We start from the raw sequence: 19,193 nt of genomic DNA, 5'->3' as shown, positions 1-19,193 counted from the left end.
CTGATAGGACATATTTTCCTCATATTGATCTACCTTCCTTCATACAGAAGGAAAACAAATGGAATTGGGTTTATAAACGGGTGAACATTAATACTGGTGATTAGTCTAGTCTGGTTTAGGCTTTGATTTATGTCCTCTCAACTTTTCCTACTCTTTGACACTGTTCATTCCATTTTACACCTATTTTCTCCCGCCTATCTTCTCCCGCCTATCTTCTCCCGCCTATCTTCTCTCGCCTATCTTCTCTCGCCTATCTTCTTCCGCCTATCTTTTCCCGCCTATCTTCTCTCTCCTATCTTCTCTCTCCTATCTTCTCTCGCCTATCTTCTCTCTCTTATCTTCTCTCCTCTCTCCTATCTTCTCTCTCCTATCTTCTCTCGCCTATCTTCTCTCTCTTATCTTCTCTCTCCTATCTTCTCTCGCCTATCTTCTCTCTCCTATCTACTCTCGCTTATCTTTTCTCTCCTATCTTCTCTCCTATCTTCTCTCGCCTATCTTCTCTCATATCTACTCTCTCCTATCTTCTCTCGCCTATCTTCTCTCCTATCTTCTCTCCTATCTACTCTCTCCTATCTTCTCTCGCCTATCTTCTCTCTCTTATCTTCTCTCTCCTATCTTCTCCCGCCTATCTTCTCTCGCCTATCTTCTCTCTCCTATCTTCTCTACTATCTACTCTCGCTTATCTTTTCTCTCCTATCTTCTCTCGCCTATCTTCTCTCGCCTATCTTCTCTCTCTTATCTTCTCTCTCCTATCTTCTCTCGCCTATCTTCTCTCTCCTATCTTCTCTCTCCTATCTTCTCTCGCCTATCTTCTCTCTCCTATCTTCTCTCCTATCTTCTCTCGCTTATCTTTTCTCTTCTATCTTCTCTCGCCTATCTTCTCTCATATCTACTCTCTCCTATCTTCTCTCGCCTATCTTCTCTCCTATCTACTCTCTCCTATCTTCTCTCGCCTATCTTCTCTCTCCTATCTTCTCTCTCCTATCTTCTCTGTCCTATCTTCTCCCGCCTAGCTTCTCTCGCCTATCTTCTCTCCTATCTACTCTCGCTTATCTTTTCTCTCCTATCTTCTCTCCTATCTTCTCTCCTATCTACTCTCTCCTATCTTCTCTTGCCTATCTTCTCTCGCCTATCTTCTCTCGCCTATCTTCTCTGCTATCTCCTCTCTCCTATCTTCTCTCCATCTTTTTTACTCATCAGTCTTTCTCTCCCTTCAACTGTTTCGCTGTTTTTTCTCCTCTTGCTTTCATTCTCTCGCATCATCTTTCTGGCTTCCTCTCCTCTCTCTATGAATGAATTAAAAACACCACTGCTACAATGATGACTTCTTATCTGGCCAGAGAGAAAGAAAGGGAAATTGCTGAGAGGCAGAGAACCAGAGGAGATGAGGCATGGAGGAAGTGAAGGAGAGAGAGATGTTAAATGTCTTCACAGAACTGATGCAGGCCTATTGATATTCCAGCACTGCTCTCCTCTGGCCTACGATCTACTGCCTTTTCTCATCAAGGCTGGGGTGCTGTGTGTGTGTGTGTGTGTGTGTGTGTGTGTGTGTGTGTGTGTGTGTGTGTGTGTGTGTTCTGTGGTAAAAGCTGGGATAATGTTCACTTGGGGAGTGATGAAAGGAACAGAGCTGGAAGGATTGATAAGGTGTATAGGTGTGTGTGGTGGTCCTCAGTATTCTGCCACTGTCTCTTAGCCAATGTCACCCGCTTCGTATCAGTCTCACTCAGGAGTGTGTATGTGTATGTATGTGTGTGTGTGTGTGTGTGTTTGTGTATGTGTGAGAGATCCAAGATGGCGTAGCAGTCGTACGTGTGTTTTGTCTTGTCCCGTGGAAATATCGTAAATATCGTTTTCCCCGTTTTTTTTATCGTATATATTTTGCATATATGTTCATCTCACTTTCCATCTACGGACTGAATATACTCTACTGCCACCCGCCTCACCCAATGTGGTACGGATCTGCTATTTTTATAGGTTAGAACAGGAACCCCCATCAGAAGCTAGGCAGCTAACTAGCTACTAGCTAGTAGACAGCCACTGCTAGTGGTCTTTCACCATCAACTAGGACATCAGCCAGCCTCAGCTCGGTCAATACCTGCCAGTCTACACAGCACGATATCAACCCAGAGCATATCGGACTGCTTTTTCTCTACCACATCTCCAGATTCCTACCGCAAGTTCTGAACCTTTACATCGGATCATCGCAGCTAGCTAGCTGCAATCCGAGTGGCTACTTCTGGCTAACGTCTCTGTCCCAAAGCAAGCACCAGTTAGCCTTGAGCTAGCCTCGAGCTAGGCCCATCTCCCGACTAGCCGAAGAGGTCCACCAGCTAAATATTGGCTAAAGTACCTCTTTTGCCAATTGGCCTGGACTGCCGACACGGAGCCTCGCCGATCCATCACGACTGGTCTACCGATGTAATAGTCCGAGGTGGTTTCAACAGGCCCTTCCGTTGCGAAGGGCCTGTTGTTGACTCACCTATTGCTGCTCATTGGACCCTATGATCACTCGGCTACACTTATCTCTCCTAATGACAATATGCCTTGTCTATTGCTGTTTTGGTTAGTGATTATTGTCTAATTTCACTGTAGAGTCCCCAGCCCTGCCCAATATGCCTTAGATAGCCATTTTGTCCCACCCCCCACACATGCGGTGACCTCACCTGGGTTAACTGGTGCCTCTAGAGACAAAACCTCTCTTATCGTCACTCAAATCTTAGGTTTACCTCCACTGTACTCGCATCCTACCATACCCTTGTCTGTACATTATGCCTTGAATCTATTCTTCCAAGCACAGAAATCTGCTCCTTTTACTCTCTGTTTCGAACGCACTAGATGACCAGTTCTTATAGCGTTTAGCCGTACCCTTATCCTTCTCCTCCTCTGTTCCTCTGGTGATGTAGAGGTTAACCCAGGCCCTGAAGCCCCAGCACCACTCCCATTCCCCAGGCGCTCTCATTTGTTGACTTCTGTAACTGTAAAAGCCTTGGTTTCATGCATGTTAACATCAGAAGCCTCTTCCCTAAGTTTGTTTTATTCACTGCTTTAGCACACTCCGCCAACCCTGATTTTCTAGCCGTGTCTGAATATTGGCTTAGGAAGGCCACCAAAAATACTGACATTTCCTGAAAGTCCTGATTGCCCCCCATCTATCTTCAGAGTTCTACTGTTAGGTGACCTAAACTGGGATATGCTTAACACCCCGGCCAATCTCCAATCTAAGCTAGATGCCCTCAATCTCACACAATTTATCAAGGAACCTACCAGGTACAACCCTAAATCTGTAAATATGGGCACCCTCATAGATATTATCCTCTGCTGTCTTCAACCAGGATCTCAGTGATCACTGCCCCATTGCCTGCGTTCGTAATGGGTCCGCGGTCAAACAACAATCCCTCATCACTGTCTAACGCTCCCTAAAACACTTCAGCGAGCAGGCCTTTTTAATCGACCTGGCCCGGGTATCCTGGAAGGATATTGACCTCATCCGTCAGTAGAGGATGCCTGGTTGTTCTTTAAAAGTGCTTTCCTCACCATCTTAAATAAACATGCCCCTTTCAAAAAATGTAGAACTAAGAACAGATGGTTCACCCCAGACGTGACTGCCCTTGACCAGCACAAAAACATTCTGTGGCGTTCTGCTTTAGTATCGAATAGCCCCCGCGATATGCAACTTTTCACGGAAGTCAGAAACCAATATACACAGTCAGTTAGAAAAGCTAAGGCTAGCTTTTTCAAACAGAAATTTGCATCCTGTAGCACCATTTCCAAAAAGGTTTTGGACACTGTAAAGTCCATGGAGAATAAAAGCACCTCCTCCCAGCTGCCCACTGCACTGAGGCTAGGTAACTGTCACCACAGATAAATCTACGATAATCAATCATTTTAATAAGCATTTCTCTACGGCTGCCCATGCTTTCCGCCTGGCTACCCCTACCCCAGACAACAGCTCTGCACCCCCTGCAGCAACTTGCCCTAGCCCCCCCCCGATTCTACTTCACCCAAATCCATGTTCTGAAAGAGAGGCAAAATCTGGATCCCTACAAATCAGCTGGGCTAGACAATCTGGACCCTCTTGTTCTAAAATTGTCCGCCGAAATTGTTGCAACCCCTATTACTAGCCTGTTCAACCTCTCTTTCATATCGTTTGAGATTCCTAAAGATTGGAAAGCGGCCCTGCCCTGCCTTTCTAAAATCTTTGAAAGCCAAGTTAACAAACAGATCTCCGACCATTTCGAATCCCACCTTACCTTATGCAATCTGGTTTCCGAGCTGGTCATGGGTGAACCTCAGCCACGCTCAAGTTCCTAAACGATATCATTACCACCATCAATAAAAGACAATACTGTGCAGCCGTCTTCATCGACCTGGCCATGCATTCGACTTTGTCAATCACCGCATTCTTATCTGCAGACTCAATAGCTTTGGTTTCTCAAATAACTGCCTCGCCTGGTTCACCAACTACTTATTAGATAGAGTTCAGTGTGTCAAATCAGAGGGCCTGTTGTCCGGACCTCTGTCAGTCTCTATGGGGGTGCCACAGGGTTCATTTCTCGGGCCACTCTTTACTCTGTATATATCAATGATGTCGCTCTTGCTGCTGGTGATTCTCTGATCCACCTCTACGCAGACAACACCATTCTGTATACATCTGGCCCTTCTTTGGACACTGTGTTAACTAACCTCCAAACAAGCTTCAATGCCATACAACTCTCCTTCCGTGACCTCCAACTGCTTTTAAATGCTTGTAAACCTAAATGCATGTTCTTCAACCGATTGCTGCCCGCACCCGCCCGCCCGACTAGCATCACTACTCTGGACGGTTCTGACTTAGAATATGTGGACAACCATAAAACCTAGGTGTCTGGTTAGACTGTAAACTCTCCTTCCAGATCTCCAATCCAAAATGACACCTAGAATCGGCTTCCAATTTCGCAACAAAGTGTAACGACGTTCGTCTGTAGAAGGAGAAGCGGACCAAAAAGCAGCGTGGTGGTTATTCATGTTCTTTAATGGAAAACTGAACGATACATGAAATAACTCAAATCTACAAAACAACAAACGGAACGTGAAAACCTATACAGCCTATCCTGTGACAACAAACACAGTGACAGGAACAATCACCCACCAACACACAGTGAAACCCAGGCTACCTAAGTATGATTCTCAATCAGAGACAACTAATGAAACCTGCCTCTGATTGAGAACCATACTAGGCCGAAAACATAGAAATGCCCCAAAACATAGAAAAACAAACATAGACTGCCCACCCAACTCACGCCCTGACCATACTAAATAAATACAAAACAACGGAAATAGAGGTCAGAACGTGACAGTACCCCCCCCCAAAGGTGCGGACTCCGGCCGCAAAACCTTGACCTATAGGGGAGGGTCTGGGTGGGCGTCTGTCCGCGGTGGCGGCTCTGGCGCGGGACGCGGACCCCACTTCACCATTGTCTTAGTCCGCCTTATTGTCCGCCTCCGTGGCTTACTCACCATGGCCACCCCTCTCAATGACCCCACTGGACAGAGGGGCTGCTTGGGACAGAGGGGCAGCTCGGGACAGAGGTGAAGCTGCTGCTCGGGACAGAGGGACAACTGCTCGGGACAGAGGGGCAATAGCAGCTCGGGACAGAGGGGCGATAGCAGCTCGGGACAGAGGGGCGATAGCAGCTCGGGGCAGAGGGGCGATACAAAGCCTCCTTCACTCATGCTGCCAAACATACCCTCATAAAACTGACTATCCTACCGATCCTTGACTTTGGCGATGTCATTTACAAAATAGCCTCCAAAACTCTACTCAGCAAACTGGATGTAGTCTATCACAGTGCCATCTGTTTTGTCACCAAAGCTCCATATACCACCCACCACTGCGACCTGTAGGCTCTCGTTGGCTGGCCCTTGCTACAGATTCATCGCCAGACCCACTGGCTCCAGGTCATCTATAAGTCTTTGCTAGGTAAAGACCCGCCTCATCTCAGCTCACTGGTCACCATAGCTACACCCACCCGTAGCACACGCTCTAGCAGGTATATTTCACTGATCATCCCCAAAGCCAACACCTAATTTGGCCGCCTTTCCTTCCAGTTCTCTGCTGCCAATGACTGGAACAAATTGCAAAAATCACTGAAGCTGGAGACTTATATCTCCCTCTCTATCTTTAAGCATCAGCTGTCAGAGCAGCTTACCGATCACTGTACCTGTACACAGCCAATCTGTAAATAGCACAGCCAACTCATCCCCATACTGTTATTTATCTTTTTGCTCTTTTGCACCTCAGTATCTCTACTTGCACATTATCATCTGCACATATATCACTCCAGTGTTAATGCTAAATTGTAATCATTTCTTGCCTCTATGGCCTATTTATTGCCTTACCTCCCTACTCTTCTACATTTGCACACACTGTACATAGATGTTTCTATTGTGTTATTGACTGTACGTTTGTTTATGTGTAACTTTGTGTTGTTGTTTTTGATGCACTGCTTTGCTTTATCTTGGTCAGGTCGCAGTTTTAAATGAGAACTTGTTCTTAACTGGCCTACCTGGTTAAATAAAGGTGAAATAAATAAAATAGAAAACAAAATGTGTGATAAAGGCAATCTAGCACCCTGTCTTTGGTCTGGGAAGCAGCAGAACAGAATAGTAATCAGTGCAGGTGTTGGCCCGGGGCGAAAGTCAGGTTACAGAGGTGACTGGACTTTTTCGGATTCTCTGTCACTCATTCTTTTCAACCTTTTCTCTCTTTTCACTGGCCCAGCTGTAGAATCTTGAGTGGCTCTGTGGCAGACCTGACCGTTTCTGAGGTGCAGGAGATGAAGAGTAACACTGAAAATTAAAGGAATCAGAGCATCCAAAAATGACAGAGGCCACATATAGGCAACGTGCGTCAATGCGATCAGACATGATGTGCAACACCTGCATACAAGGCAATCGGTAGTCAATTATCTCAATTATCTCAGAAAAGTGTGACTTGATTGAGACAGCATATGTAGTTTTGGGATTCAGTATAGTTTTGACAGAATTTTTAAATGTTTTACTATATTTTTGCATTATGCATAAACATTTCAAATGGCCTAGAAACAGGTGTGAAGACCAAGAAAGGCCTCCAACTGAATAAAAAAGCTCAAGAGGTGGGCCTATGGGAACATGTAAGCTGGAATTGGGTTAAAGAACTGTCATAAATGACAGGAACCACATAAAGCCAGGGGTCAGGGGGAAACATATTACAGTTTTTTTGGATTGCTTACACACTAAAATTAAAAGTAGTACACTATTATCAAAACCTTACACTCAAGAATCAGAACATCAGCCCATATTTGCACAACTATAAGCACATTGTCAACCTCACACTTGTTGCAAAACTATACACACAGTGAATTGCAAAAGACTAAACACACTTAACATACATTACACACAAAAATCTATCATGAAGTCACGTCCTTGCAATACCAAAGCACTGACTGTCAAATTACCACACCGTCCAACCAATTGGTTCAACACAGTCATCAGGTGTGCAAACACTCGTTTGCTTAATTGTAGACACACCAATCAGGTGTATAAGCACTATAAAAAGCAGCAGGTGAGTTCATCGGTCTTCAAGCACAATGGAAAGAGTCAGAGAAAGAGTAAGACGAGGAGGAGGAGGAGGAGGAGGAAGACGAGGAGGAGGAGGAGGACGGCGACGACGACGACGACGAGGAGAACGAGGAGGACGAGGAGGAGAACGAGGAGGAAGAGGAAGACAAGAAGGTGCTCATAGAGGACCGAATCTGACAAATGAGATTCGCGCAACACTGGTTGACCACGTTTTCAACCACGGCCTGACGCTGAGGGAGGCTGGACTGCGAGTACAGCCAAATCTAATATACAGTGGCAAGTGTGATGAGAACATTTCGACTGGAAAATAGGTATTGTAAAAATATCATCATATCAAAAACATCTGCACGGTTTCAGTAACTGCTTACAGTACTATATTCTATGCACTATCAGCACTTCTGTTACCTTTTCCTGTGAAACTACTGTACTATTGTATACTGTTTTTTTCTACATAGGATTGAGGGTCAGGGACGACAAGGGGGAAGGCCTCCTATGTTCACAGAACAGCAAGAGAGGGAGATAGTAAACATGGTTTTGGCCAACAATGCTATAACACTCAAGCAGCTCCAAGCTAACATTGTCAATAACCACGCCATTTTCAACGATATCATCAGGTCTCAACATCAACACTGGCACGCATCCTTACAGTAAAAAAAACATATTCAAATGAAGCAAATTTATCGAGTGCCTTTCGAGCGCAATTCCGAAAGGGTGAAACGACTGCGGCATGATTATGCAGTGGTTTGTATTCACTTTAGCAGTGTGATCTTGCATACTGTCTCACAATCTTTTACTGTACTGTAATATGTATACTAGATCTACACTGAACTACACAATTTTGCCTGACACCGTTTTTCAGAGAGTTTTACGAATGGATGGAGAGGAGATCCAGCATGAGTTCATTTACGTAGATGAGGCTGGGTTCAACCTGACGAGTACACGAATGAGGGGAAGAAACATCATTGGCCACAGGGCTATAGTCAATGTCCCAGGGCAACGTGCAGCCATTACCCAAAATGGGGTCCTCCACCACCATGCCCATATGGGCCCTTACAACACAGTACTCATACTTACATTCTTGGACCAATTGCACAACATAACAGCAGCAAATCAAATCGATCATATGCAATACATTGTTGTCTGGGACAATGTGTCTTTCCACCGCTCTGCTCTGGTTCAGAACTGGTTTCAGCAACATCCACATTTCACCGTCCTATATCTTCCACCATACTCTACATTCCTCAACCCTATAGAATATTTTTTTCTCGGCATGGCGGTGGAAGGTATATGATCTCCGTTCCAGGCTGAGGTACCCCTCATCCAAGCCATGGAGGAGGGCTGTGACCATATGGAGGTAGCAGCAATGCAAGGATGGATTCGTCATTCAAGACTTTTCTTTCCAAGGTGTCTTGCAATGACAACATTGCCTGCGATGTTGATGAAATTCTCTGGCCAGATCCAGCTAGGCGAAGAGACAATGTCTAGTTATTTTTTTATTTATTTTTTTGAACTTACAATATGTAAAGTGACGTCTGGTTACAGTATTATGAATCTTTATGTCAACATTTTGGGCGTGTTGAGAAATAAATGAGTTTCTTCAGTCTGCAACATTGGTCTTATGTAGTGTTTGGTGAATTTACATTATATTTGTACTTTGTTGATAGTAGCCTACTCTAATCATAGGGAAGTAGAAGTGCTAAAAGTGTTTTAGGATTATCACAGCAGAGTGTAACTCGTGTCAACAGAGTATAGTAATGTGAAACGTGTGTGTTTCATATGGTAACAAAGTGTGGTTTTTAAAAAGAAGTGTATAGTTTTTACAAGAGTGTTTAATTTTGCAAAGGATCTGTAGTGTTTTGCTACTTGGGTGTGTGGTTGTGCTAATTGTGTGTAGTGTTTTGAAAACACGGGCCCTGTTTTGAAAATCGTGCTTAAGCAATCCAAAAAAACTGTAAAGCATGACCCTCATGTTCAAATAATGAGAGAGAAAAAACACTGGGAAAAATATAATGTATACTGTCTCGATCAAGTCACACTTTTCTGAGATAATTGATTACTCATGTGCCTCCTGGCACTTTTATTGCTGATGCGCGACATGTCTGATTGCATTGGTGCACGTTTCCTCTGTCATTGTGTGTTTTTGAATGCTCGGATGAAGGTCTGAAGACCGAAAGCTCGGCCTAATAATTTGAAAATGATGCATGAGTGTATAGAGATTCCTTTTCATTCCACTGTGTCAGCTGTGCCACAGAGCAGTGTTATCTGTTTCTCTTTCTCTCTGTGTGTGTGTGTGTGTGTGTGTGTGTGTGTGTGTGTGTGTGTGTGTGTGTGTGTGTGTGTGTGGTTTGTGTGTGGTTTGTGTGTTTGTTTGCGTGAGTGCTCCTGAGGGGATGTGTGTACTGTGTAGACAGTGTGTTGATGGTACTTGTCAGGAGTGATCAGGGCTGTGAAGAGGCAATGTGTCTGGTCACTAAGTGCTTTGGTGCTATTCAGACAGAAGTGAATTGTAGCTTCACACCCCAGCGGACAGGGACTTCAGGTATCTGCATGCTAAGGAGGCTGTAGGGTGTGTTTGTATGTGCGTGTGTGCTGGAATCCTAGCCTTCGGTAAGTCTGTATGTCTCAAACTCTATGATTGGTGTCATGGTTTTTACTGCTCTTTTGCATTCATGTCCGTCGTCCCTGTCCCCGGTTAGGAGATGACATTACTCCTGCTCTGACTCCCAGTTATGGTTTCAGTATCTTAGTTACCTGTTATACCTGTAAGATTGCTCTAGTTCTGTTTCCCTGTGTACCTTGCAATAAAATTGTCTGTAGCCATAAACCCATAGTTGATATAACAGTGCGGTGATGGGATCAAGTGTGCAAGACTGGAGTCTCCTCATGTGTATTCTAAAGGGGGGTGTATCTCTTTGACTGCATAAATAAGCTGCTTTGTTTGTGATAGGATGCTTATGTGTAGCATACTGTGTGTGTGCTATGTGAAAAGGTGTGTGTTTGCAGAGAAGAGAGTGTGGCCATGGTTACCAAGGTGCTGTTTTCTGACGCAGTGTCGAGGTATGAGTCATTCTGCCATCGCAGCCCCCCGTCCCCATCCCCTCACCTCCAAACCACCAGCCACTGAGATTGTCCCGTCGTCATTTGGACACAAAGAGGGAAAGGTCTGGGATTTTGAGTGTTGGGAGGGCATTATTTACGGGTACAGTGCAGAAGGAAGATAATTGTGGTTATGGTTGTTATTTGGGCTCTGGACTTCGTCCTCTGTTCTAACTGTGGCTTCTCAGTCAGAGAGAAGAGAGAGACACATCTAGCTCATCTTGTCAAGAGCATTTCGATGTCAAACCCTGTCTTTAGAATGAGTATTGTGTTTCTGTGAGAGAGATAAAGAGGGAGAGATGAGAGAGAGAGTGCAAGGGAGGGCTAGCTGAGAGAAAGAAGAGGGAGAGAGGAAGGCAAAGAGAGAGGGAGAACAGTGCGAGAGAAGGTTAGGCAAGGAAGATTAGCGAAAGAGATGGAGAGAGAGGATAGAGAGCGGGGCGAGAGGGAAGGATCAGACAGCTATGATGAGTGATTTATTGAATGGTCCCTGTGACAGTGATGCTGTTGTAGCAGGGCCATCATTGGTTGCCTGCCAGAAGCCCTGACCAATCAGCCAGTCCTGTGGCAGACCAGAAGGATATTGGGGCGCAGAGTTGATTACAGAGAGAAGGAAGGAGGGGAGGGGACGGAGGAAGGGGAAGAGAGGAGGGAACAGCTTAAATTACCTTGAAAATGGCACTTAACCATATTTGAAATGGCCTGTTGTAAGACCCGCATAGTGCTGACATAGATAGGACATAACATCTCATACATACCACATAACCTGACCAGATCCCACATGACAATCTCTTCATGCCTTTCCTTCACCACGACAGGCCTTTCTTTCTCTGTCGTAGTTTAGAGGTACAGTGCCTTCAGAAAGTATTCACACCCCCTTAGATTTTGTGTCACTGGCCTACACACACTACCCCATAATGTCAAAGTGGAATTATGTTTTTTTTTTAAATTTTTTTTACAAATTAATAAAAATGAAAAGCTGATTTTTGAATGACTACCACATCTCTGTACCACACACATACAATTATCTGTAAGGTCCCACAGTCGAGCAGGGAATTTCAAGCACAGACTCAACGACAAAGACCAGGGAGGTTTCCAATGCCACGCAAAGGTCCCCTATTGGTAGATGGATATAACAAAAAGCAGACATTAACTATCCCTTTTAGCATGGTGAAGTTATGCATTACACTTTAGATGGTTTATCAATACACTACCCTAAATGACAGAGTGAAAAGAAGAACGCCTATAGAGAATACAAATATTCCAATACACCCTGTTTGCAATAAGGCACTAAAGTAAAACTGCAAAAAATGTGGTAAAGAAATTAACTTTATGTTGTGAATACAAAGCGTTCTGTTTTGGAGCAAATCCAACACATCACTGAGTACCACTCTCCATATTTTCAAGCCTGGTGGTGGCAGCATCATGTTATGGGTATATTTGTCATTGGCAAGGACTAGGGAGTTTTTTTTAGGATAATAATAAACGTAATAGAGCTAAGCACAGGCAAAATCCTACTTTCTAACAGAAACTTGGAGACATTCACCTTTCAGCAGGAAAATAACCTAAAACACAAGGCCAAATCTACACTGGAGTTGCTTACCAAGATTACATTGAATGTTCCTGAGTGGCCTAGTTATAGTTCTGACTTAAATCGCCTTGAAAATCTATGGCAAGACTTGAACATTTCTTTCTAGCAACAATCAACAGCCAACTTGACAGAGCTTCAAGCATTTCAAAAATAATAATGTGCAAATGTTGTACAATCCAAGTGTGCAAAGCTCTCACAGATGTACACAGAACGAGTCAAAGCTGTAGTCACTGCTAAAGGTGATTCTAACACGCATTGACTCATGGGTGTGAATACTTATGTAAATGAGATATTTCTGTATTTCATTTTCAGAAAATGTCCCACATTTCTAAAAACATGTTTTCACTTTGTCATTATGAGGTCTTGTGTGTAGATGGGGAGAAAAACTATCTATTGAATCCATTTTGAATTCGGGCTGTAACACAACAACATGTGGAATACGTGAAGGGGTATGAAGACTTTCTGAAGGCACTGTAGTTTTACTTTAACCTTCTTTGATTTCATGCGTTTCCCTCACATCGCTGTGTTCCAGATGGGTTGTTTACTCCTGTCTCGTCTCCCTTCGACAACTCATTACATTGGATTAAAAATAGATTGGCCTTGCTAGCTTTTAGGCATCACTGTTAAATCCAGACTAAACCAGGGCCTCCAGATATTCGTCCATAATTGTGCCATGATGATAAGTGTTATGCTGTGTTTCAAAAAATAAGTCACATGAGTCACTGCTTCTGACATGAGTCACTGCTTCTGCCAATGAGTCTGAGTTTCTTTCTCCCCGGCTAACGTTGGATAAGTGTGTTGTGTCTTTTATTTGAGTAGATCTGAGTTGGAAGAGGGACTTGGGAATGAGTTCAATGACATTTCCATGCTAATATGATGTCGCCAAAAACCCAGATCTCACACCGAAAATAAAACAAGTTATCTTTCAAAAACAGGAAATAAAATTAAATAAACAGGAAATAACTTACATACACACATACGTACACAGGCGGTGTCCTTACCAGTCTATGCATGTTATGTAAGAATACAGTACTCACTGAGTACATAGGGCTCTTTGACGCGCCACTGTCAGCCGTAGGACATTAGCCCTCTGGATGGGTGTGTGTACCATGGAGGGATTGGCTATGAAATAGTGTGTCTGTCTGTCTGTGTGTTTAGGAGAGGGAGAGGTCAGTGTCTGTGTGTTGGAGGTACTAGCCTATGGTTGGAGGTAGACATTTTCTAATATATAGCCTCCTCCTTTCAGTTGTGAGTTTTTCATATTCACCAGTAGACTCATCTACTGTGAGTCATCTTCACTGGGCTGTGTGTGTGTGTGTGTGTGTGTGTGTGTGTGTGTGTGTGTGTGTGTGTGTGTGTGTGTGTGTGTGTGTGTGTGTGTGTGTGTGTGTTCATCTGATTATAGCCTGTTGTTGACTGTTTGTTAATAAACAGGTGTTGCCTTGTTGTGCTGTCTGCATTATTTATATATTTTCAATCCAAAGGGAAACATTTGGTGTACTCTCAGGTGCACAATCACACACACACACACACACACACACACACACACACACACACACACACACACACGCTTTTACTAGAATATTGATTGATTTAACTGGAACTATTGTCAGCCCAATGGCTTTACCAGAACTCTGTGTGTTCCAGTTAATTGGCCAATAACACACACCCACATGCATACACAGCTAGTAAACGAGACCTCATGTCTTAGGAATGGAAGGCTACACTCTCTCTAACCCGTCCTGTTTCATCTCTCTGTGTGTGAGAGTCCGTCTGAGCAGTGGTGACGCACCTAGGAGACTGCAGCAGACACACACGCATCACCTCCTTTCAGCATCACTGACATCAGAAGACATGTTTAGTATGTTGTTACCCGTGCCCGAGAGAGAGCGGAACGTGAGATGGATAGAGGGAGAGGGGAGAGAGTGAGCAGAAAGAGAGAGAGGTAGCGCAGAGAGATAGAAGAAAGAATGAGAGATGGAAGGGAAAAGAGAGAGAGCCAGAAAGAGAGAGGTAAAGAGAGAGAGAGATTTTTGGAGAGGGGAAGTGAGGAATTGGAGGGGAGAGGTGGAGAGAGAAAGGTGAAGAGGATGAGGGTGAGGGAGAGAGAACAGAGAAGGGAGGGAGGGAGAGGGGATCCAGGAGGTAAGGAGGGGAGTAGAGGTGAGAGAAAGGTGAAGAGGATTAGGGTGAGGGAGAGAGAACAGAGAAGGGAGGGAGGGAGAGGGGAGCCAGGAGGTGAGGAGGGGAGGGGAGGTGGGAGAAAGGTGAAGAGGATGAGGGTGAGGGAGAGAGAACAGAGAAGGGAGGGAGGGAGAGGGGAGCCAGGAGGTAAGGAGGGGAGGGGAGGTGAGAGAAAGGTGAAGAGGATGAGGGTGAGGGAGAGAGAACAGAGGAGGTAAGGAGGGGAGGGGAGGTGAGAGAGGTTTTATTTTTGGAAGTCCCTCCTCACTCTGGGTCCTGATGACAATAGGCGAGAACGAAAGACGAGAAAAGGACTAGTGGAGTCCACCTCATGTGCTGCATAAGCAATGACTCAAGAGTATCTAAAGATACATTCTAAGGAGACACATATAGCTCCAGAGAGAGTATTGATTTTCTCTGAGTTTCTCTGAATATTGCTCTGTTTTCCCACTAGATGGCTCTGTAGAACAGGCAAAACTACTTTAAAAGTTGCTCAGCGGCCTTCTGCTTGGTCTGAGGACAGCACTATCAGGCAGTGGACTGTGTGGGCAAGAATGAGTGTGTGTGTGAAGTCTATTGGGGGGGGAGGTTCCTCCGTGGAAACCAGGTGAGGATCGAACCAGGGGATGGGGCAGCAGATGGAGGGGGGGGGGGGGGGGGGGGGGGGGGCTGGGGGTCAGGGGGTTGGGTTAGGAGGCTCAAAGCCTAGACAAGCGAACCACAGCTGCCTATCAGCTTTCAGACACCAGGACGTATCCTATGAAGCAGGGTCAATGAGTTAAGAAGTACTGCTACCACTTTGTAGGTCAATACAGACCTCTGTATGAAAGGAGTTTGCAGACTAAGCTGTTTACAGAGGTAGTAAATATCTCACTCTATCTATCTCTCTCTCTCTCTCTCTCTCTCTCTCTCTCTCTCTCTCTCTCTCTATCCCCCCATCCCTCTCTCTCTCTAGATGACATATGTGACCTGAAGGTGGAGAGGCCTGGCATTGTGGACAAGATGACGGCCAAAGAGAGGGAGTCCCTGGAGGAGAACGATGAGAAGGAGGAGAAAGAGAAGGAGGTGGAGGTGGGGAACGGCGAGAAGGGCCAGCAGGAGGAGCAAGGAGAGGAGAAGGAGGTGAAAGGGGAGGAGGACGAGGAGGAGGAAGAGGAGGAGGAGGAAGGAGGAATGTTAGAGGAGGATGACTTGGAGGAGTTGAGGTCCCAGGTGCTGCAGCTGGTGTTGGAGCTGGAGGAGGCCAGGGATGTGTCTCAACGACATGAAGAGAGCTTCATGGAGCTACAGGGTGTGTTGCTGTGTGTGTGTGTGTGTTTGTGTGTGTGTGTGTGTGTGTGTGTGTGTGTGTGTGTGTGTGTGTGTGTGTGTGTGTGTGTGTGTGTGTGTGTGTGTGTGTGTGTGTGTGTGTGTGTGTGTGTGTGTGTGTGTGTGTGTGTGTGTGTGTGTGTGAGTGAAGAGTTTGTGTCTGAGTATGACTGTATTTGTGTTAGTGTGTGGAACTGTGTGTGTCTGAGTGAGTGCGTGTGTGTGTGTGCCTGTGTGTGTGTGACAGCTGTAGCCATGATTGCATGCTGGGTGTTTAGTTCACTGTGACATCACAGCTGGGTCGTGAGGGGGTTGGGAGGTCCTATTGCTCAGCTGTCATGGTTCTTGTGCCAGTTGTCCCTGACCCCAGCTCCCCCGTGGTCCATTCTGCTGACTCACATACACCACATTGACTGTATACACAGTCACTTTGTTCTTACTCTCCTTCCCCTTTCTCTTCCTCCTCTTGTACATTTCCTCCTCTCATAACCCCCTCTTCTTCTCTTCCTCCCCTCTCTCCCACTCTCCTCTGTTCCCAGGTCTGTTGGAAGATGAGCGTCTGGCCAGTGCTCACCAGGCAGAGAGCTTTACCAGACAGATCCAGAGACTGCAAGGTAGACACGCACGCAAGCGCGAATGCACACACACACACACAAGCACGCACACAAGCACGCACACCCTTATACACAACCTCTCCTCTCTCCACTTCTGATAAATGAGCACAGCACCATTATCTTCCCCTACTGTCTCATGAAATAGTGTAATGGCTGAGGAAAAGTTACCAATAAACATAACTTTTGTAGATACATGTCTCCTAGCAGGGTCTTGTGATAGTGGAGAGAGGACATAACTTTAAGAGATACAAGGATTGTACACAATCTCCCTTTCTCTCTCTTTTTTCTATGTGTACTGTCCCCATCACCTGACAGTGCTATAGGGTTTAAACAAAAGTTCTACAATAAACTGTTCTATGCAAGAAGTGCAATAGGGTTTCAATACACATACATGAATATGACATTATATCTATTCGCTTATGACTTAGTCCCACCATAGTTATATGGTCTAATGGTCTAACATGACTGATAAATGACACTAGATAAGCCTATCTTAGACTGTATTCACAGAATGTGTCTGCTTGGGAAGAGGTCTGGTACAGCTCCATGATTGGCTGATATCTCTATGGTGCTCAACCTCAGGAGACATGGTGGCCACCGTATGAATGACGTCACGTGACCAGAGACACACCAGACCATAGAAATCCATGTATTACCACTCTGTTCTATTTCATTCTGTGCACCAGACATCATTAGTTACAGGAAGGACAGTGGCTCCAGACGACATAGAGGCCTTATCATGATATCACTTCCTTAGGAGAAGATTCTCAGCATTTTGGATTAACATGGGGTTAAGTAGGTGACTGAGTGGACGGGTGTGTGGGGGTGAGAGGGAGCACAGCACTCCCTCCTTATTCCTCTCTCACTCCCCCCTTGCAGTGACACTCACCACATGACTCCTACTGGAATGCAGACTGGAGATGGGGGGGGGGGGGCAGGCTGAGGTAGGGATAGTTTGTCTTAGATCATTTGGCTTTGTTATTCTGCTGTTGTACACACACGACGCCAGTGTTTCCCATCCACAGTGAGGGAGAAGGAGAGAGAGAGGGAGAGAACTCTCCGTACATGGTGCACTCCACGTAACGGCAACCCCAAGGCAGAATGCCATGTGATGTCAGAGAGAGGCCATGTGATTGGCTGAATGACTGTAAACATTAAGGCAGGAGGGGATTGATGTTCCCAGAAGGAAAGTTCTCAAGAGCAGAATGTGAACGTACTGCACAACCATGTGTGTGCTCAAGAATTGTCCCCTTGCTCTGGTGAGCCCAGACTCCTTTTGTCCCTAACCCAGGACAAGCCTCTGTCCAGTACAATACTATACTGTACCTCACACTATAACTAAGTAAGCAAGTAGCTTTGTCTGAGCCAGAACTGCCCAGACTGTGCATCTTCTTAATGTTGTGGTCCAAGAAGTAATCTAGGTGTGTGGTTCCTCTGTGCAGTGTGTGTTAAGAGAGCTGGTCTGCAGACACAGCCATATAGCCATGCCTCCTGAGCTCTGGCCATGTCTGTGTAAACAAATCAATCTCCCTTCACTTCAAAAGTCAAGTATGTGTGTGTTTGTTTGTGTGTGTGTGTGTGTGTGTGTGTGTGTGTGTGTGTGTGTGTGTGTGTGTGTGTGTGTGTGTGTGTGTGTGTGTGTGTGTGTGTGTGTGTGTGTGTGTGTGTGTGTGTGTTTGTTTGTGTGTTTGTGTGTGTGATTAATGAGGAGAGGAGAGGCGCCAGGGGTTTTTCTTTAGAGACAGAGAGGCCAGACCAGAGCTAATGCCCTTGTCCCTCTCTTCTGCTCTCTCCTTCTTCCCTATCTTCCCCATGCCCCTGGCTCAGTCAGCTCTTGTGTCTGCTCTTTGCAGCCAGGACATGTTCACTAGAGTGTTTACCAGACCTTCCTGAAACAAAAGGCCCTTGACAGAGTACAAGTCAACATTGCTTGTCTTTTTTCTGAATCACAGATTGACAGGAACACCTCTCCTCTCCTCTCCTCTCCTCTCCTCTCCTCTCCTCTCCTCTCCTCTCCTCTCCTCTCCTCTCCTCTCCTCTCCTCTCCTCTCCTCTCCTCTCCTCTCCTTTCCTTTCCTTTCCTTTCCTTTCCTTTCCTTCCTCCTCTAGCTCAGCTGCGTTCGGTCCAGGAGGAGATGGACTCTCTGGAGGAGGAGAAGGAGAGTGAGCTGGGGGAGGTGCAGGATGAGCTGAGGTCTGCCCAGGAGGAGGTGCTGGTGCTGCAGCAGGCGGGGGAGGAGGCAGCAGCGGAGAGGGAGAACGACATCGCCTCCCTGCAGGAGGAGCTGTGTCGTCTGAGGGCCGAGCTGCAGCGTCTCCGCACCACGGCCCAAGAGTACGAGCTGGAGATCACCACCCTGCGGGCTGAAATCAGTATGAAGAGCATGAGGAGGGAGGGAGAGACTGACGGTACTATCATACTATATACTGCACTAACCCAAACTACTAACCACTACAATACCACACAAGCTGCAACACTGCTTAAATCCCTTTCACAAACTCAAAACACAACCATTCCACACACATTCCCTGCCCAACCAGTACACCACTCCATACAGAACACATGAGGAAAATCCCAGTCAGGTATACCCTTTATTACAACACAGTAGTATAATCCAGTTAAAACTGTAGGCCGGATCCAATAGAAACGCTAGAAATGTTCAGGTTTTTACAGACTCAACAGGTCCAGTTGGCAGAGAGGCCTTCTTCGCAGCCGAGAATTGTGGGTAAATACAAGAGTCGGGGACTCATCGTCGTGACTCCAGGGTTGCCAGATTTGTCTTTATCCCTCTCTGTTT

The 19,193-nt window shown here is 45.7% G+C and overlaps 1 protein-coding gene across 3 annotated transcripts in view; it reads left to right on the top strand.

The window, feature by feature from the left end:
- LOC139393250 (coiled-coil domain-containing protein 136-like) overlaps positions 1 to 19,193 on the top strand; it is a 49,549-nt gene that overhangs the window by 17,028 nt on the left and 13,328 nt on the right. For all 3 annotated transcript variants that reach the window (XR_011629757.1, XM_071141723.1, XM_071141724.1), the window contains exons 2-4: positions 15,429 to 15,764; positions 16,321 to 16,395; positions 18,505 to 18,804. Coding sequence is in view for 2 of the 3 variants with exons in the window: in XM_071141723.1 (XP_070997824.1) it covers positions 15,429 to 15,764; positions 16,321 to 16,395; positions 18,505 to 18,804 (711 nt within the window). In the remaining variant the exon portion in view is untranslated. The remainder of the gene's footprint in view (positions 1 to 15,428; positions 15,765 to 16,320; positions 16,396 to 18,504; positions 18,805 to 19,193) is intronic.

This window comes from Oncorhynchus clarkii, chromosome 33 (genome assembly GCF_045791955.1).
Source record: "Oncorhynchus clarkii lewisi isolate Uvic-CL-2024 chromosome 33, UVic_Ocla_1.0, whole genome shotgun sequence".
Classification (NCBI taxonomy): domain Eukaryota; kingdom Metazoa; phylum Chordata; class Actinopteri; order Salmoniformes; family Salmonidae; genus Oncorhynchus; species Oncorhynchus clarkii.
This window is presented reverse-complemented; position numbering and strand designations above follow the sequence as displayed.